This window comes from Oncorhynchus nerka, linkage group LG10 (genome assembly GCF_034236695.1).
Source record: "Oncorhynchus nerka isolate Pitt River linkage group LG10, Oner_Uvic_2.0, whole genome shotgun sequence".
Lineage (NCBI taxonomy): Eukaryota > Metazoa > Chordata > Actinopteri > Salmoniformes > Salmonidae > Oncorhynchus > Oncorhynchus nerka.
Genome location: NC_088405.1, coordinates 100,731,144 through 100,745,650, shown reverse-complemented (window position 1 = coordinate 100,745,650; position 14,507 = coordinate 100,731,144). Strand labels below are relative to the sequence as shown.

General features: G+C 45.7%; 1 protein-coding gene across 1 annotated transcript; it reads right to left on the bottom strand.

The window, feature by feature from the left end:
- Positions 1–2,858: 2,858 nt before the first annotated feature.
- LOC115127525 (superoxide dismutase [Cu-Zn]-like) lies at positions 2,859–13,510 on the bottom strand. The gene is made up of 4 exons (XM_065024018.1): positions 13,388–13,510; positions 8,674–8,840; positions 4,045–4,162; positions 2,859–3,613 (listed from the first exon to the last, which is right to left on the bottom strand). Exons 1-4 carry the CDS (start codon positions 13,457–13,459, stop codon positions 3,506–3,508), a joined length of 465 nt encoding a protein of 154 aa, XP_064880090.1. The 5' UTR covers positions 13,460–13,510; the 3' UTR covers positions 2,859–3,505.
- Between the last annotated feature and the right edge of the window lie 997 nt (positions 13,511–14,507).

The following is a 14,507-nucleotide window of genomic DNA, read 5'->3' as shown; positions in this document are numbered from 1 at the left end:
GCTAGTCTAATGAGCTTCATTGCCCTGATTAGAAACAGACCAGGTGAAAGCTAAGCTAGTCTAATGAGCTTCATTGCCCTGATTAGAAACAGACCAGGTGAAAGCTAAGCTAGTCTAATGAGCTTCATTGCCCTGATTAGAAACAGACCAGGTGAAAGCTAAGCTAGTCTAATGAGCTTCATTGCCCTGATTAGAAACAGACCAGGTGAAAGCTAAGCTAGTCTAATGAGCTTCATTGCCCTGATTAGAAACAGACCGGGTGAAAGCTAAGCTAGTCTAATGAGCTTCATTGCCCTGATTAGAAACAGACCGGTGAAAGCTAAGCTAGTCTAATGAGCTTCATTGCCCTGATTAGAAACAGACCAGGTGAAAGCTAAGCTAGTCTAATGAGCTTCATTGCCCTGATTAGAAACAGACCAGGTGAAAGCTAAGCTAGTCTAATGAGCTTCATTGCCCTGATTAGAAACAGAAACAGACCAGGTGAAAGCTAAGCTAGTCTAATGAGCTTCATTGCCCTGATTAGAAACAGACAGACCAGGTGAAAGCTAAGCTAGTCTAATGAGCTTCATTGCCCTGATTAGAAACAGACCAGGTGAAAGCTAAGCTAGTCTAATGAGCTTCATTGCCCTGATTAGAAACAGAAACAGACCAGGTGAAAGCTAAGCTAGTCTAAATGAGCTTCATTGCCCTGATTAGAAACAGACCAGGTGAAAGCTAAGCTAGTCTAATGAGCTTCATTGCCCTGATTAGAAACAGACCAGGTGAAAGCTAAGCTAGTCTAATGAGCTTCATTGCCCTGATTAGAAACAGACCAGGTGAAAGCTAAGCTAGTCTAATGAGCTTCATTGCCCTGATTAGAAACAGACCAGGTGAAAGCTAAGCTAGTCTAATGAGCTTCATTGCCCTGATTAGAAACAGACCAGGTGAAAGCTAAGCTAGTCTAATGAGCTTCATTGCCCTGATTAGAAACAGACCAGGTGAAAGCTAAGCTAGTCTAATGAGCTTCATTGCCCTGATTAGAAACAGACCAGGTGAAAGCTAAGCTAGTCTAATGAGCTTCATTGCCCTGATTAGAAACAGAAACAGACCGGTGAAAGCTAGTCTAATGAGCTTCATTGCCCTGATTAGAAACAGAAACAGACCAGGTGAAAGCTAAGCTAGTCTAATGAGCTTCATTGCCCTGATTAGAAACAGACCAGGTGAAAGCTAAGCTAGTCTAATGAGCTTCATTGCCCTGATTAGAAACAGAAACAGACCAGGTGAAAGCTAAGCTAGTCTAATGAGCTTCATTGCCCTGATTAGAAACAGAAACAGACCAGGTGAAAGCTAAGCTAGTCTAATGAGCTTCATTGCCCTGATTAGAAACAGAAACAGACCGGGTGAAAGCTAAGCTAGTCTAATGAGCTTCATTGCCCTGATTAGAAACAGACCAGGTGAAAGCTAAGCTAGTCTAATGAGCTTCATTGCCCTGATTAGAAACAGAAACAGACCAGGTGAAAGCTAAGCTAGTCTAATGAGCTTCATTGCCCTGATTAGAAACAGACCAGGTGAAAGCTAAGCTAGTCTAATGAGCTTCATTGCCCTGATTAGAAACAGACCAGGTGAAAGCTAAGCTAGTCTAATGAGCTTCATTGCCCTGATTAGAAACAGAAACAGACCGGGTGAAAGCTAAGCTAGTCTAATGAGCTTCATTGCCCTGATTAGAAACAGAAACAGACGGGTGAAAGCTAAGCTAGTCTAATGAGCTTCATTGCCCTGATTAGAAACAGACCGGTGAAAGCTAAGCTAGTCTAATGAGCTTCATTGCCCTGATTAGAAACAGACCAGGTGAAAGCTAAGCTAGTCTAATGAGCTTCATTGCCCTGATTAGAAACAGACCAGGTGAAAGCTAAGCTAGTCTAATGAGCTTCATTGCCCTGATTAGAAACAGACCAGGTGAAAGCTAAGCTAGTCTAATGAGCTTCATTGCCCTGATTAGAAACAGAAACAGACCGGGTGAAAGCTAAGCTAGTCTAATGAGCTTCATTGCCCTGATTAGAAACAGAAACAGACCGGGTGAAAGCTAAGCTAGTCTAATGAGCTTCATTGCCCTGATTAGAAACAGACCAGGTGAAAGCTAAGCTAGTCTAATGAGCTTCATTGCCCTGATTAGAAACAGACCAGGTGAAAGCTAAGCTAGTCTAATGAGCTTCATTGCCCTGATTAGAAACAGACCGGGTGAAAGATAAGTCTCTTCCCATTCAATTTGCCACTGCACTTTATAAATTATAAACTAAACTATTATAAACTATTATAAACTAAACTATTATAAACTAAACTATTATAAACTAAACTATTATAAACTATTGCCCAGTTCCTTCAAATTATTCAGCAAGTGTTGTGCTACCATAGAAAATACACCAGAATTGAAATGATAATGACACAGTTGAGGCCACAGAAGAAGAGAATAGAGATACAGATTTGGCCTGTGACTTGACAGGAGAGTGGCGCCATCTAGAGGCACCAAACACTACCACTCGACAGGCACAATCTACTGTACGGAGTCTTCGTCAGATGTTCTGTCATCAACAACCTTGGGTCTGCAGAGATGTACACGCCAGCGGGCGTTCACCCTTGATTCAACAAAATGCCTCTTCCCTGGGTCGTGTATTTCAGCCGAGGCTTACTCAGAAGTCTTCAACAAATCTGTTGAATAATAACCTGCCAGCACACCTTGCAGCCCTCTACTACGACTGTCCATAGTCTCACGTGACCATCCTTCCAAATCTCATCCGCTGGACGTGAGAAGCCTGAGAGATTGAGGCTTTGACCACCATTTAAAAAAAAAAAAAAAGCGTCAACATAAAAACCACCAAGGATTAGTGACAACATCTTTTTTTATTGGGCAGCTTTGTACAGTGATCATCATGTGTGTGTCTGAAAAGGCACTCGATTGTTACCCCCCCCCAATCCAGTTCACCCCCCATCCAGGTCTCCACTAACCCCACAGGACATTAGTGAACTACAGAAGAAGCCATTTCAGACATAGTGGACATAAGTAGTGAACTACATAAGAAGCCATTTCAGACATAGTGTATAATCCCTGTTCACAGTGTAGAAGAATGACCCCATATTACAGACAGAAGCAGTGCTAGGACCAATGTGTACAGACAAGAGTAAATATATACCACCCCCCCCAATCAACCCCTAGCCACAACCTCCTAGTGCACTTCATTAGATCCGTCCTCAACGTCAGCTGTGTCCCTGAGTTGACAGCCCTCACGAGTCCACCTTCAGAGGAGAGTTTCCCCAAAAACAGACAACTCATCACTAAAGTCAATGGACAAAGAATTCTCTTAAAACCGCAGACAATCTTTGTTTTTAGGAAAGCCATCTGACAGATGTCCATGAGGTGCCTTACAGGTTTAGGTAAGGGGATAGGGTAGATGTGGGAGCTTCCAATGGGGTCTGGGTAGTCTTCAAGCTGTGGCTTGTGGTTCCCGTGGTCCCAGCAGGGGCAGAGTGTTTACTGGGTAATTCCAATAACGCCACAGGCCTGACGACCGCCAGCGTTGCCTGTCTTCAGACTCTCCTCATTGCCTCCCTTCCCCAGGTCATCAGCCTTCTCATGGATCTATTGGTAGAGAGCGAGGAGATAGAGAATGGAATAGAGGGTAAAACAGCATGAAAGAAAGATGGGACGAGAACAGAGTTGTGTTGACTTGGAGAACGCTGAGCATTTCCTTCCATTTCCTGCCTAGTGGACACAACACGCAGCTACAGCTTCCTTCCATTTCCTGCCTAGTGGACACAATACGCAGCTACAGCTTCCTTCCATTTCCTGCCTAGTGGACACAACACGCAGCTACAGCTTCCTTCTATTTCCTGCCTAGTGGACAACACGCAGCTACAGCTTCCTTCCATTTCCTGCCTAGTGGACACAACACGCAGCTACAGCTTCCTTCCATTTCCTGCCTAGTGGACACAACACGCAGCTACAGCTTCCTTCCATTTCCTGCCTAGTGGACACAACAAGCAGCTACAGGTCAGGCAATGTGTTCTTACCACCATGGTCCTGCCGATGATCGAGAGTGGTCCAGTGAGAGTCAGTATCTTGTCCTGAATGTTGATCTTAGCCACATTGTCAGCTCCTGCAGTCACGTTGCCAAGGTCCCCTATGTGCCTAGCAACAGAGACAGAACAGCTGGTCAGAGGAGAGACTGCTTTCAAATAGTTTAACCCCTACGTGAACATTGTAGCAAAACAAAAAGAGATTAGTAAGAAATGTTAGCACAGCTGAAAACTGTTGTTCTGATTTAATAAGAAATACAACTGGCCTTCTTTAGACTAGTTGAGTATCTGGAGCATCAGCATTTGTGGGTTTGATTACAGGCTCAAAATGGCCGGAAACAAAATACATCCTGAGACTCGTCAGTCTTTTCTTGTTCTGAGATTTGAACGCTATTTCATGTGAGAAATTACCAAGAAACTGAAGATGTCGTAAAACGCTGTGTCCTACTCCATACACAGAACAGCACAAACTGGCTCTAACCAGAATAGAAAGAGTGGGAGGCCCCGGTGCACAACTGAGCATGAGGTACATTAGTGTCTAGTTTGAGAAACAGATGCCTCACAAGTCCTCAACTGGCAGCTTCATTAAATAGAATCTGCAAAACACCAGTCTCAACAGCAACAGTGAAGATGCGTCTCCAGGATGCTGGCCTTCTAGGCAGAGTTCCTCTGTCCAGTGTCTATTCTTTTGCCCATCTTAATCTTTTTATTGGCCAGTCTGCCTAGAAGGGGTGAAAGTAATATATATATATATATATATATTTATATATTTAAATATCCATCTCTGGGGAAAGGTACCAAGAAAATGGCTGCAGCATTTGAGGTCATCAAGAACAGTGGCCGCCATCATTCTTAAAATATGGAAGTTCGAAACCACCAAGACTCTTCCTATAGCTGGTCGCCCGGACAAACTGAGGAATCCTCTGTGGAGATGGGAGAACCTTCCAGAAGGACAACCATCTCTGCAGCACCCCACCAATCAGGCCTTTATGGTAGAGTGGTCAGCTGGAAGCCACGCGGTAAAAGACAGCCTTGGAGTTTGCCCAAAAGGTACCTAAAAAGGACTGACAGAAACAAGATTCTCTGGTCTGATGAAACAGGATTGAGCTCTTTGGCCTTAATGTGAAGCGTCACATCTGGAGGAAACTTGGCACCATCCCTACGGTGAAGCATGGTGGTGGCAGCATCATGTTGTGGGGATGTTTTTCAGCAGCAGGGACTGAGAGACTAGTCAGGCTCCTTGATGAAAGAGCCTTGATGAAACCCTGCTCCAGAGCGATCAGGGGTGAAGATTCACCTTCCAACAGGACAACCACCCTAAGCACACAGCCAAGACAACACAGGAGTGGTTTCGGGACTAGTCTCTGAAAGTCCTTGAGTAGCCCAGCCAGAGCCCGGACTTGAACCCGAGCCAACATCTGAAAATAGCTGTGCAGCAACGCTCCCCATTCAGCCTGACAGAGTTTGAGAGGATCTGCAGAGAAGAATGGGAGAACCTCCACAAATACAGGTGCTTCAAAGTACTGAGTAAAGGGTGTTAAAACCCATGTCAAATGCTGGATTTCTATGTTTGTATTTTATACATTTCTACAAACCTGGTTCTCTCATTAGGGGCACTGCAATGCCGTTATGGGGCACTGAGTGGCCGTTATGGGGGCACTGCGTGGCCGTTATGGGGGCACTGAGTGGCCGTTATGGGGGCACTGAGTGGCCGTTATGGGGGCACTGAGTGGCCGTTATGGGGGCACTGAGTGGCCGTTATGGGGCACTGAGTGGCCGTTATGGGGCACTGAGTGGCCGTTATGGGGCACTGAGTGGCCGTTATGGGGGCACTGAGTGGCCGTTATGGGGCACTGAGTGGCGTTATGGGGGGCACTGAGTGGCGTTATGGGGGCACTGGTGGCGTTATGGGGCACTGAGTGGCGTTATGGGGCACTGAGTGGTCGTTACGGGGGCACTGAGTGGTCGTTATGGGGCACTGAGTGGCCGTTATGGGGCACTGAGTGGCCGTTATGGGGCACTGAGTGTAGATTGATGGGGGAAACTGAATAAATGTTATAATAAGGGCACTAACAAAATGTGGACAAGTTCAAGGGGTCTGAATGGCCGTTATGGGGCACTGAGTGGCAATCTACTGGGGGCACTGGTGGCCGTTATAGCATTCTGAGTGGCCAGTTATGGGGCACTAGGGCACTGGTGGCCGTTATGGGGGCACTGAGTGGCCGTTATGGGGCACTGAGTGGCCTGTTATGATAAGCACTGAAATGTATTCAATGGTTTCACTGAATGGCCAGATCAAAAATATTTACTGAATGGCCTCTCCCGGACAATTGGCACTGAAATGGCTTTTAATGTTTGGGGTCACTGCGTGGCCCTGTTATAACCACTGCCTGGTACTCCCCTTATATAGCCATGTTATTATGGAGGCACTGCGTATAACCATGTTATTACCACTGTATATAGCAGTTTTATTACCTGGTACTTCCTGTATATAGCCAAGTTATTACCTGGTACTACTGTATACAGCCAAGTTATTACCTGGTACTGTATGGCCATGTTATTACCTGGTACACTGTATACAGCAGTGTTATGGGGCACTGGTGGCCATGTTATTACACTGGTATGGCCTTATGGGGCACTGAGTGGCCTGTTATGGGGGCACTGAGTGGCCGTTATGGGGCACTGATTTCCTGTTACAGGGGGCACTGGTGGCCTGTTACAGGGTTATTACTGGTGGCCTGTTATGGGGCACTGTTATTGGCCTGTTATGGGGCACTGAGTGTTATTACCTGTTTCCTGTAGCACTGAGTGTTATTACCACTGCGTGTATTGATGAGGTACTTACTGTAATAAATTTTATAATAAGGCTGTAAAATAACAAAATGTGGACAAGGTCAAGGGGTCTGAATACTTTACGAATGCAACGTTTGTCAATCTACTATCCCCTACAGTAGAAAAGTATAGTTATTCTATTGGTCAGCTTGTTGGCCAATAGAATAGCACTGGGACAGTTGTGGGATGATCGATCCCAAATTCATATGAGAAGGCATGGAAGTTAACCTGTAGACTGATAAGCATAACCAGTGAAATGTATTCAATGGTTTCTACATCAATGAACAGATCAAAAATATTAATGGAATTTCCTCTCCCGGACAATTGGCCTGCGCAAATCTTTTAATGTTTGGAGGCCCAAAGTCAGCCAATGGAAACCCTGTATATAACCATGTTATTACCTGGTACTCCCTGTATATAGCCATGTTATTACCTCCCTGTATATAGCAGTTTTATTACCTGGTACTTCCTGTATATAGCCAAGTTATTACCTGGTACTACCTGTATACAGCCAAGTTATTACCTGGTACTTCTTGTATACAGCCATGTTATTACCTGGTATTTCCTGTATATAGCCATGTTATTACCTGGTATTTCCTGTATACAGCCATGTTATTACCTGGTATTTCCTGTATACAGCCATGTTATTACCTGGTACTTCCTGTATACAGCCATGTTATTACCTGGTATTTCCTGTATACAGCAGTGTTATTACCTGGTATTTCCTGTATATAGCGAAGTTATTACCTGTATACAGCCATGTTATTACCTGGTATTTCCTGTATATAGCAGTGTTATTACCTGGTATTTCCTGTATATAGCCATGTTATTACCTGGTATTTCCTGTATATAGCCATGTTATTACCTGGTATTTCCTGTATATAGCCATGTTATTACCTGGTATTTCCTGTATATAGCCATGTTATTACCTGGTATTTCCTGTATATAGCCAAGTTATTACCTGGTATATCCTGTATATAGCCATGTTATTACCTGGTACTACCTGTATACAGCAGTGTTATTACCTGGTATTTCCTGTATATAGCCATGTTATTACCTGGTATTTCCTGTATATAGCCATGTTATTACCTGGTACTACCTGTATACAGCGATGTTATTACCTGGTATTTCCTGTATATAGCCATGTTATTACCTGGTATTTCCTGTATACAGCAGTGTTATTACCTGGTATTTCCTGTATATAGCCATGTTATTACCTGGTACTTCCTGTATATAGCCATGTTATTACCTGGTATTTCCTGTATACAGCCATGTTATTACCTGGTACTTCCTGTATACAGCAGTGTTATTACCTGGTATTTCCTGTATACAGCCATGTTATTACCTGGTATTTCCTGTATACAGCCATGTTATTACCTGGTATTTCCTGTATACAGCCATGTTATTACCTGGTATTTCCTGTATACAGCCATGTTATTACCTGGTATTTCCTGTATATAGCCATGTTATTACCTGGTATTTCCTGTATATAGCCATGTTATTACCTGGTATTTCCTGTATATAGCCATGTTATTTTTATTCACTGTGTATTTTATTCCTCGTGTCACTATTTCTTTTTTTAACCTCTAACTCAACATTGTTGGAAAAGGACCCCATAAGAAAACAATTCACTAAGTCTATAATTGTTTCCAAACATTGGACAAATACAATTTGATTTAACTCCGAAGTAGAAGACATTAACCAAATTAAGAGCTATCCCCTCAATGGTGCTGCTCATGCAGCACCGATACCGCCATGGTCCAACTCCACGAGTGATAAGGCCCGACTCACCTGACATCATCGTTGGGTCCTCCGTGGGTCTTGTTGTGGGGGTTGAAGTGGGGTCCCGCACTCATGCAGCCGTTGGTGTTGTCTCCGAAGGCGTGGACGTGGAAGCCATGCTCCCCCGGGGCCAGACCTGTAATCTCCCCGGTCAGCTTCACTGGAGCATCTTCACCCTGATAACAGAGAGACCACCACACAGGGTGACCTACACAGACCACGCCACAGGGTGACCTACACAGACCACGCCACAGGGTGACCTACAGAGACCACCACAGGGTGACCTACAGAGACCACCACAGGGTGACCTACAGAAGACCACCACAGGGTGACCTACAGAAGACCACCACAGGGTGACCTACAGAAGACCACCACAGGGTGACCTACAGAAGACCACCACAGGGTGACCTACAGAAGACCAGTGATAACGAACGATGGAAGGCACAGGCGATGAATTGGAACCACAGAGCAAACACACATTGAAGACAGAGTAAAACACTCAGGGGGGTAACAATGAAGACTACAGAATGGGGTTTGAAATGAGGTGTCAAAATCATGTGTCAGGTTTGAGAAGACCGTTGCAATTAGCATATCAATGAGCCATGAGTTACACTGGAATAGCACCTACAAAACCAAGAGCCATGAGTTACACTGGAATAGCACCTACAAAACCAAGATGTGTAAGCCAGCTAGTTGTTACGCGACTTCTGACATTGAGGGATCAACTCAACTACACAGTCAGTTGACCAACACGCCTAACTGTGTAGTTGACCAACACGCCTAACTGTGTAGTTGACCAACACGCCTAACTGTGTAGTTGACAGCAGTAGACCAACACGCCAGACCAGGTTCAAGGGGGAATGAAAATGGGAGCCAAGGCAGAAAGACTCTAGCCTGGTCCCAGATCTGCTTTTTGTCAAGCCTGGTCCCAGATCTGCTTTTGTCAAGCCTGGTCCCAGATCTGCTTTTGTCAAGCCTGGTCCCAGATCTGCTTTTGTCAAGCCTGGTCCCAGATCTGCTTTTGTCAAGCCTGGTCCCAGATCTGTTTTTGTCAAGCCAACGTTGCATGACAATTCCATAAGAGTGGGTGAGAGAGCAGAAACAGACTGGCACTCGGCAGCAAATGATGCCTCTTCATCTGTAACGATGTTACATGCAGAGTGGTCGTGGCAGCGGGCGGCAGCAGCGTTTAGCAGGTAGCAGCAGCGTTAGCAGCAGCAGCAGCAGCGTTAGCAGGTAGCAGCAGCAGCGTTAGTAGGTAGCAGCAGCGTTAGCAGGTAGCAGCAGCGTTGGCAGGTTAGCAGGTAGCAGCAGCAGCGTTAGCAGGTAGCAACAGCGTTAGCAGGCGTTAGCAGCAGCAGCGTTAGCGTTAGGCAGCAACAGCGTTAGTAGGTAGCAGCAGCGTTAGCAGCAGCGTTAGCAGCGTTAGCAGGTAGCAGCAGCGTTAGCAGGTAGCAGCAGCAGCGTTAGCAGGTAGCAGCAGCAGCGTTAGCAGGTAGCAGCAGCGTTAGCAGGTAGCAGCAGCAGCGTTAGCAGGTAGCAGCAGCAGCGCGTTAGCAGGTAGCAGCAGCAGCGTTAGCAGGTAGCAGCAGCAGCGTTAGCAGGTAGCAGCAGCAGCAGCGTTAGCAGGTAGCAGCAGCAGCAGCGTTAGCAGGTAGCAGCAGCAGCAGCGTTAGCAGGTAGCAGCAGCAGCAGCGTTAGCAGGTAGCAGCAGCAGCGTTAGCAGGTAGCAGCAGCAGCGTTAGCAGGTAGCAGCAGCAGCGTTAGCAGGTAGCAGCAGCAGCGTTAGCAGGTAGCAGCAGCGTTAGCAGGTAGCAGCAGCAGCGTTAGTAGGTAGCAGCAGCAGCAGCGTTAGCAGGTAGCAGCAGCAGCGTTAGCAGGCAGTTAGCAGCAGCAGCAGCAGCGTTAGCAGGTAGCAGCAGCGTTAGCAGCAGCAACAGCGTTAGCAGGTAGCAGCAACAGCGTTAGCAGGTAAGCGTTAGCAGGTAGCAGCAGCAGCGTTAGCAGGTAGCAGCGTTAGCAGGTAGCAGCAGCAGGTAGCAGCAGTTAGGCAGGTAGCAGCAGCAGCGTTAGCAGGTAGCAGCAGCAGCGTTAGCAGGTAGCAGCAGCAGCGTTAGCAGGTAGCAGCAGCAGCGTTAGTAGGTAGCAGCAGCAGCGTTAGCAGGTAGCAGCAGCAGCGTTAGCAGGTAGCAGCAGCAGCGTTAGCAGGTAGCAGCAGCAGCGTTAGTAGGTGTTGCAGCAGCAACAGCAGCGTTAGCAGAGTAGGTAGCAGCAGCGTTAGCAGGTTGGCAGGTAGCAGCAGTTAGCAGGTAGCAGCAGTAGCAGCAGCAGCGTTAGCAGCAGGTAGCAGCAGCAGCGTTAGCAGGTAGCAGCAAGCAGCGTAGCAGGTAGCAGCATTTAGCAACCTGCATTAGCATCTTTAGCAGGCAGCAGCAGCAGCAGCGTTAAGCAGCGTTTAGGTAAAGCAGCAGCGTTAGTAGGTAGCAGCAACAGCGTTAGCAGGTAGCAAAGCGTTGGTGATCAGGTAGCAGCAAGCAGCCGCTAGCAGCAGCAGCGTTGCAGGTAGCAGCAACAGCGTTAGCAAGCAACAGCAGCGTTAGCAGACAGCAGCAGCGTTAGTAGGTAGCAGCAGCAGCGTTAGTAGGTAGCAGCAGCGTTAGCAGGTAGCAGCAGCAGCGTTAGTAGGTAGCAGCAGCATTCATCTCAGCAATTTACCCTGCTTACAAAATAATATGGCTATCTAAATTGATGATTTACAAAGAGGGCTTAAGGGAAATGCAAGATTAGGACTGGTAATCAAACGGCAGCCAAATGCTTGTATGGCTAGTTGTAGCTAGCGAGCGTTAGGTACGTAAAGTAAAGCAGCAAGATATAGTTTGCTTGAATGGCTACCCAAACTCCTTGCAGTGGCCAAACGCAGAAACAGATGGGCTGGGCCAGAGGCAGAACATGTGGATATAAAGCAGCATGTGATACTCTGATGGGTTAGAGATGATCCAATCACTGATGGATTTGTATCATAATGAAGTGTTGTACATCAGTCATCAGGACATTCCCTCCCATAAAACTTAACCAAGAGACCACAGCCTGTCATTTCCAATGGGAACAGAAATTAGTCATAGTGGGCAGAGCCAAGCACAAGCAGGCAATACCCTATTGGCCAGTTCTAGCATGCATCTGCATTTACATTTAAGTCATTTAGCAGACGCTCTTATCCAGAGCGACTTAGCATATTTCCATTAAGGAACACCTATGATGTGCACATGCGCAATAACTCAATTCACCTTTGCACTCCTAAATCTAGCAATTACAAAAAACAAAAACACTTGGGCAAATGGTAAAGTCTACAACAACAACAACAAAAAGAGTTTACTGTTCATAACAGATCCTAGTTTTAGGAACAGAACTGTATTGAGATAAAACGTTACATCGTTGAGGCCATGTGCAGAATATCGGCCAAAATCCATCTCCTCCCACTGGGCATCTGCCCACTACCACATTTGGTAGAGAGCGTAAACGCCAAGCTGATGCTTCACATTCATACACCCGGTGAAGTATCCGTCTCATTGTTAACCCCTACACTAGTTTTAAAATTAAACTTCAATGGAGGGAGCGTCCCAAGGATCCCAGATTGCCCGGACCTTTTTGACGTCTCACATACGTCAATGATGACAGTCTCATCATGTCCTATTCAAAACACATTTGCTAATGTCAGACATACGCCAAAAATCGTGTAGTGTCCCAGATTAATTTCTGGGGTGAAATCCTACGGGCTAGGATCAGTAAAAATAGGGACTCGTGTCGTTTGAGCGGGTCAAGACCGCACTAATAGATGTTCCGTACCACAGACCCCTGTCGGATCTCGCGATAACTGTCTTAACGTCACAAATGTTTGATCTTGAATGTTGTAGGAGCAGAAGTACAACGCGATTGGACAAGGACTGCGGCTAATAGCCAATGAGCATTCAGCCTGTGAGACCAAAACAAGGATGGCTTAGAGACCAAGGCCACATTCAATGGACGAGGCCGTTTTACAGTTAAGCAGAGTTTCATATTTTAGCCCACTTATTTCATTTAGCTAGGTAAGTCCGTTAAGAACCAATTATTATTTACAATGACGGCCTAGGAACAGTGGGTTAACTGCCTTGTTCAGGGGCAGAAGGACAGATTTGTACATTGAATCCCTGAGCTGACAATCTAAAATCAAATGTATTCATGAAGCCCTTCTTACATCAGCTGATATCGCAAAGTGCTGTACAGAAACACAGCCTAAAACCCCAAACAGCAAGTAATGCAGATGTAGAAGCACGGTCTATAGCAACATGGCAACCTTTCTGCACATAGGTAGCTGTTTGCGTGTCGGCATGTTTTCCCTTTGACAGAGAACCGCAGAACAGGATCAACTAGGGAAGCGTCCTGGGGTTGAGGATGACCAGAATTAAAGCTTTACGTCAAGGTAAAATGTGAACACGTCCAAGTTGTAACGTGAGTTAGGTCTTAACGCTAGCTAAAACAACGTTACATATATTCACTGGAAGGGTTTTGATATAAAAACAAGTGAACTAGCCTTGTTAAGTGTTGTCATGTTAAACGGATTTGTAAATGAACGCTATCTAATTGATAAGGACACCCGTAGACAGTCAGAATGATGTGCCAAATGAATATGTTCTGCAAAAGTCGAAATACAGGCTTCTATTTTTCCCGGAATAACGACATACTTTACCTCCTGCTCAAAGAATACGGTCCCGGTAACATCACCGGTTCCTGCCAGCACGCAAACAGCCTTCAGCACCATCTCTGCAAGTTCACAAAGTCCGTGTGTCACAGAAAGATCTCAAGTGCGAATGTAGAGCTTTATTAATGAAAGAGAGTTCATTTGTTCCAATCAGCGGGCAGGGGATGGGTGAGCAGAGATCTGATTGGCAGGCAAGGACACTACCGGAACTGCGCAGTACGCAGATTCAACAGAGACAAACTTCTAATATGATCTAGTGGCGTTTTTCAATATGAATGAATCAAGTCTATAAAAATGTGTTATTATGTGTCTCTCCATAGGTTAGAAATCACGTGGTTCATTTTTTAAATTTTTTTAAATATTTGTTTTTACATCCAATCTACAACTGACCTCCAGGTAAAATTGTTGCAGCTCAAAAAGTTGTCACTGGTCAAATGTATAATTTCAGAGGCTTTTAATCCCAAGGCTCTGTTATAGACTAGCGTCCTGTCCAGAGAGCGTCCTGTCCAGAGGAGCGTCCTGTCCAGAGAGCGTCCTGTCCAGAGAGCGTCTTGTCCAGAGAGCGTCCTGTCCAGAGGAGCGTCCTGTCCAGAGAGCGTCTTGTCCAGAGAGCGTCCTGTCCAGAGAGCGTCCTGTCCAGAGAGCGTCCTGTCCAAAGGAGCGTCCTGTCCAGAGAGCGTTCTGTCCAGGGGGTGTACTTGTACGTCAAGCTGCCTCACACTACATAAACAGGACATAGGCTCCTGCCCTTGCTCTTCTGCACCCCAGTATCTCTACTTGCACATTCATCTTCTGCACATCTACCATTCCAGTGTTTAATTGCTATATTGTAATTACTTCACCACTATGGCCTATTTATTGCCTTAACTCCCTTATCTTACCTCATTTGCACACGCTGTATATAGACTTGTTTTTCTATTGTATTATTGACTGTATGTTTGTTTTACTCCATGTGTAACTCTGTGTTGTTGTAAGTGTCGAACTGCTTTGCGTTATCTTGGCCAGGTCACAGTTGTTAATGAGAACTTGTTCTCAACTTGCCTACCCGGTTAAATGAAGGTGAAATATTTTTTTATTTTTAAATGAGCTGGTCTGGATCAGATTAAGC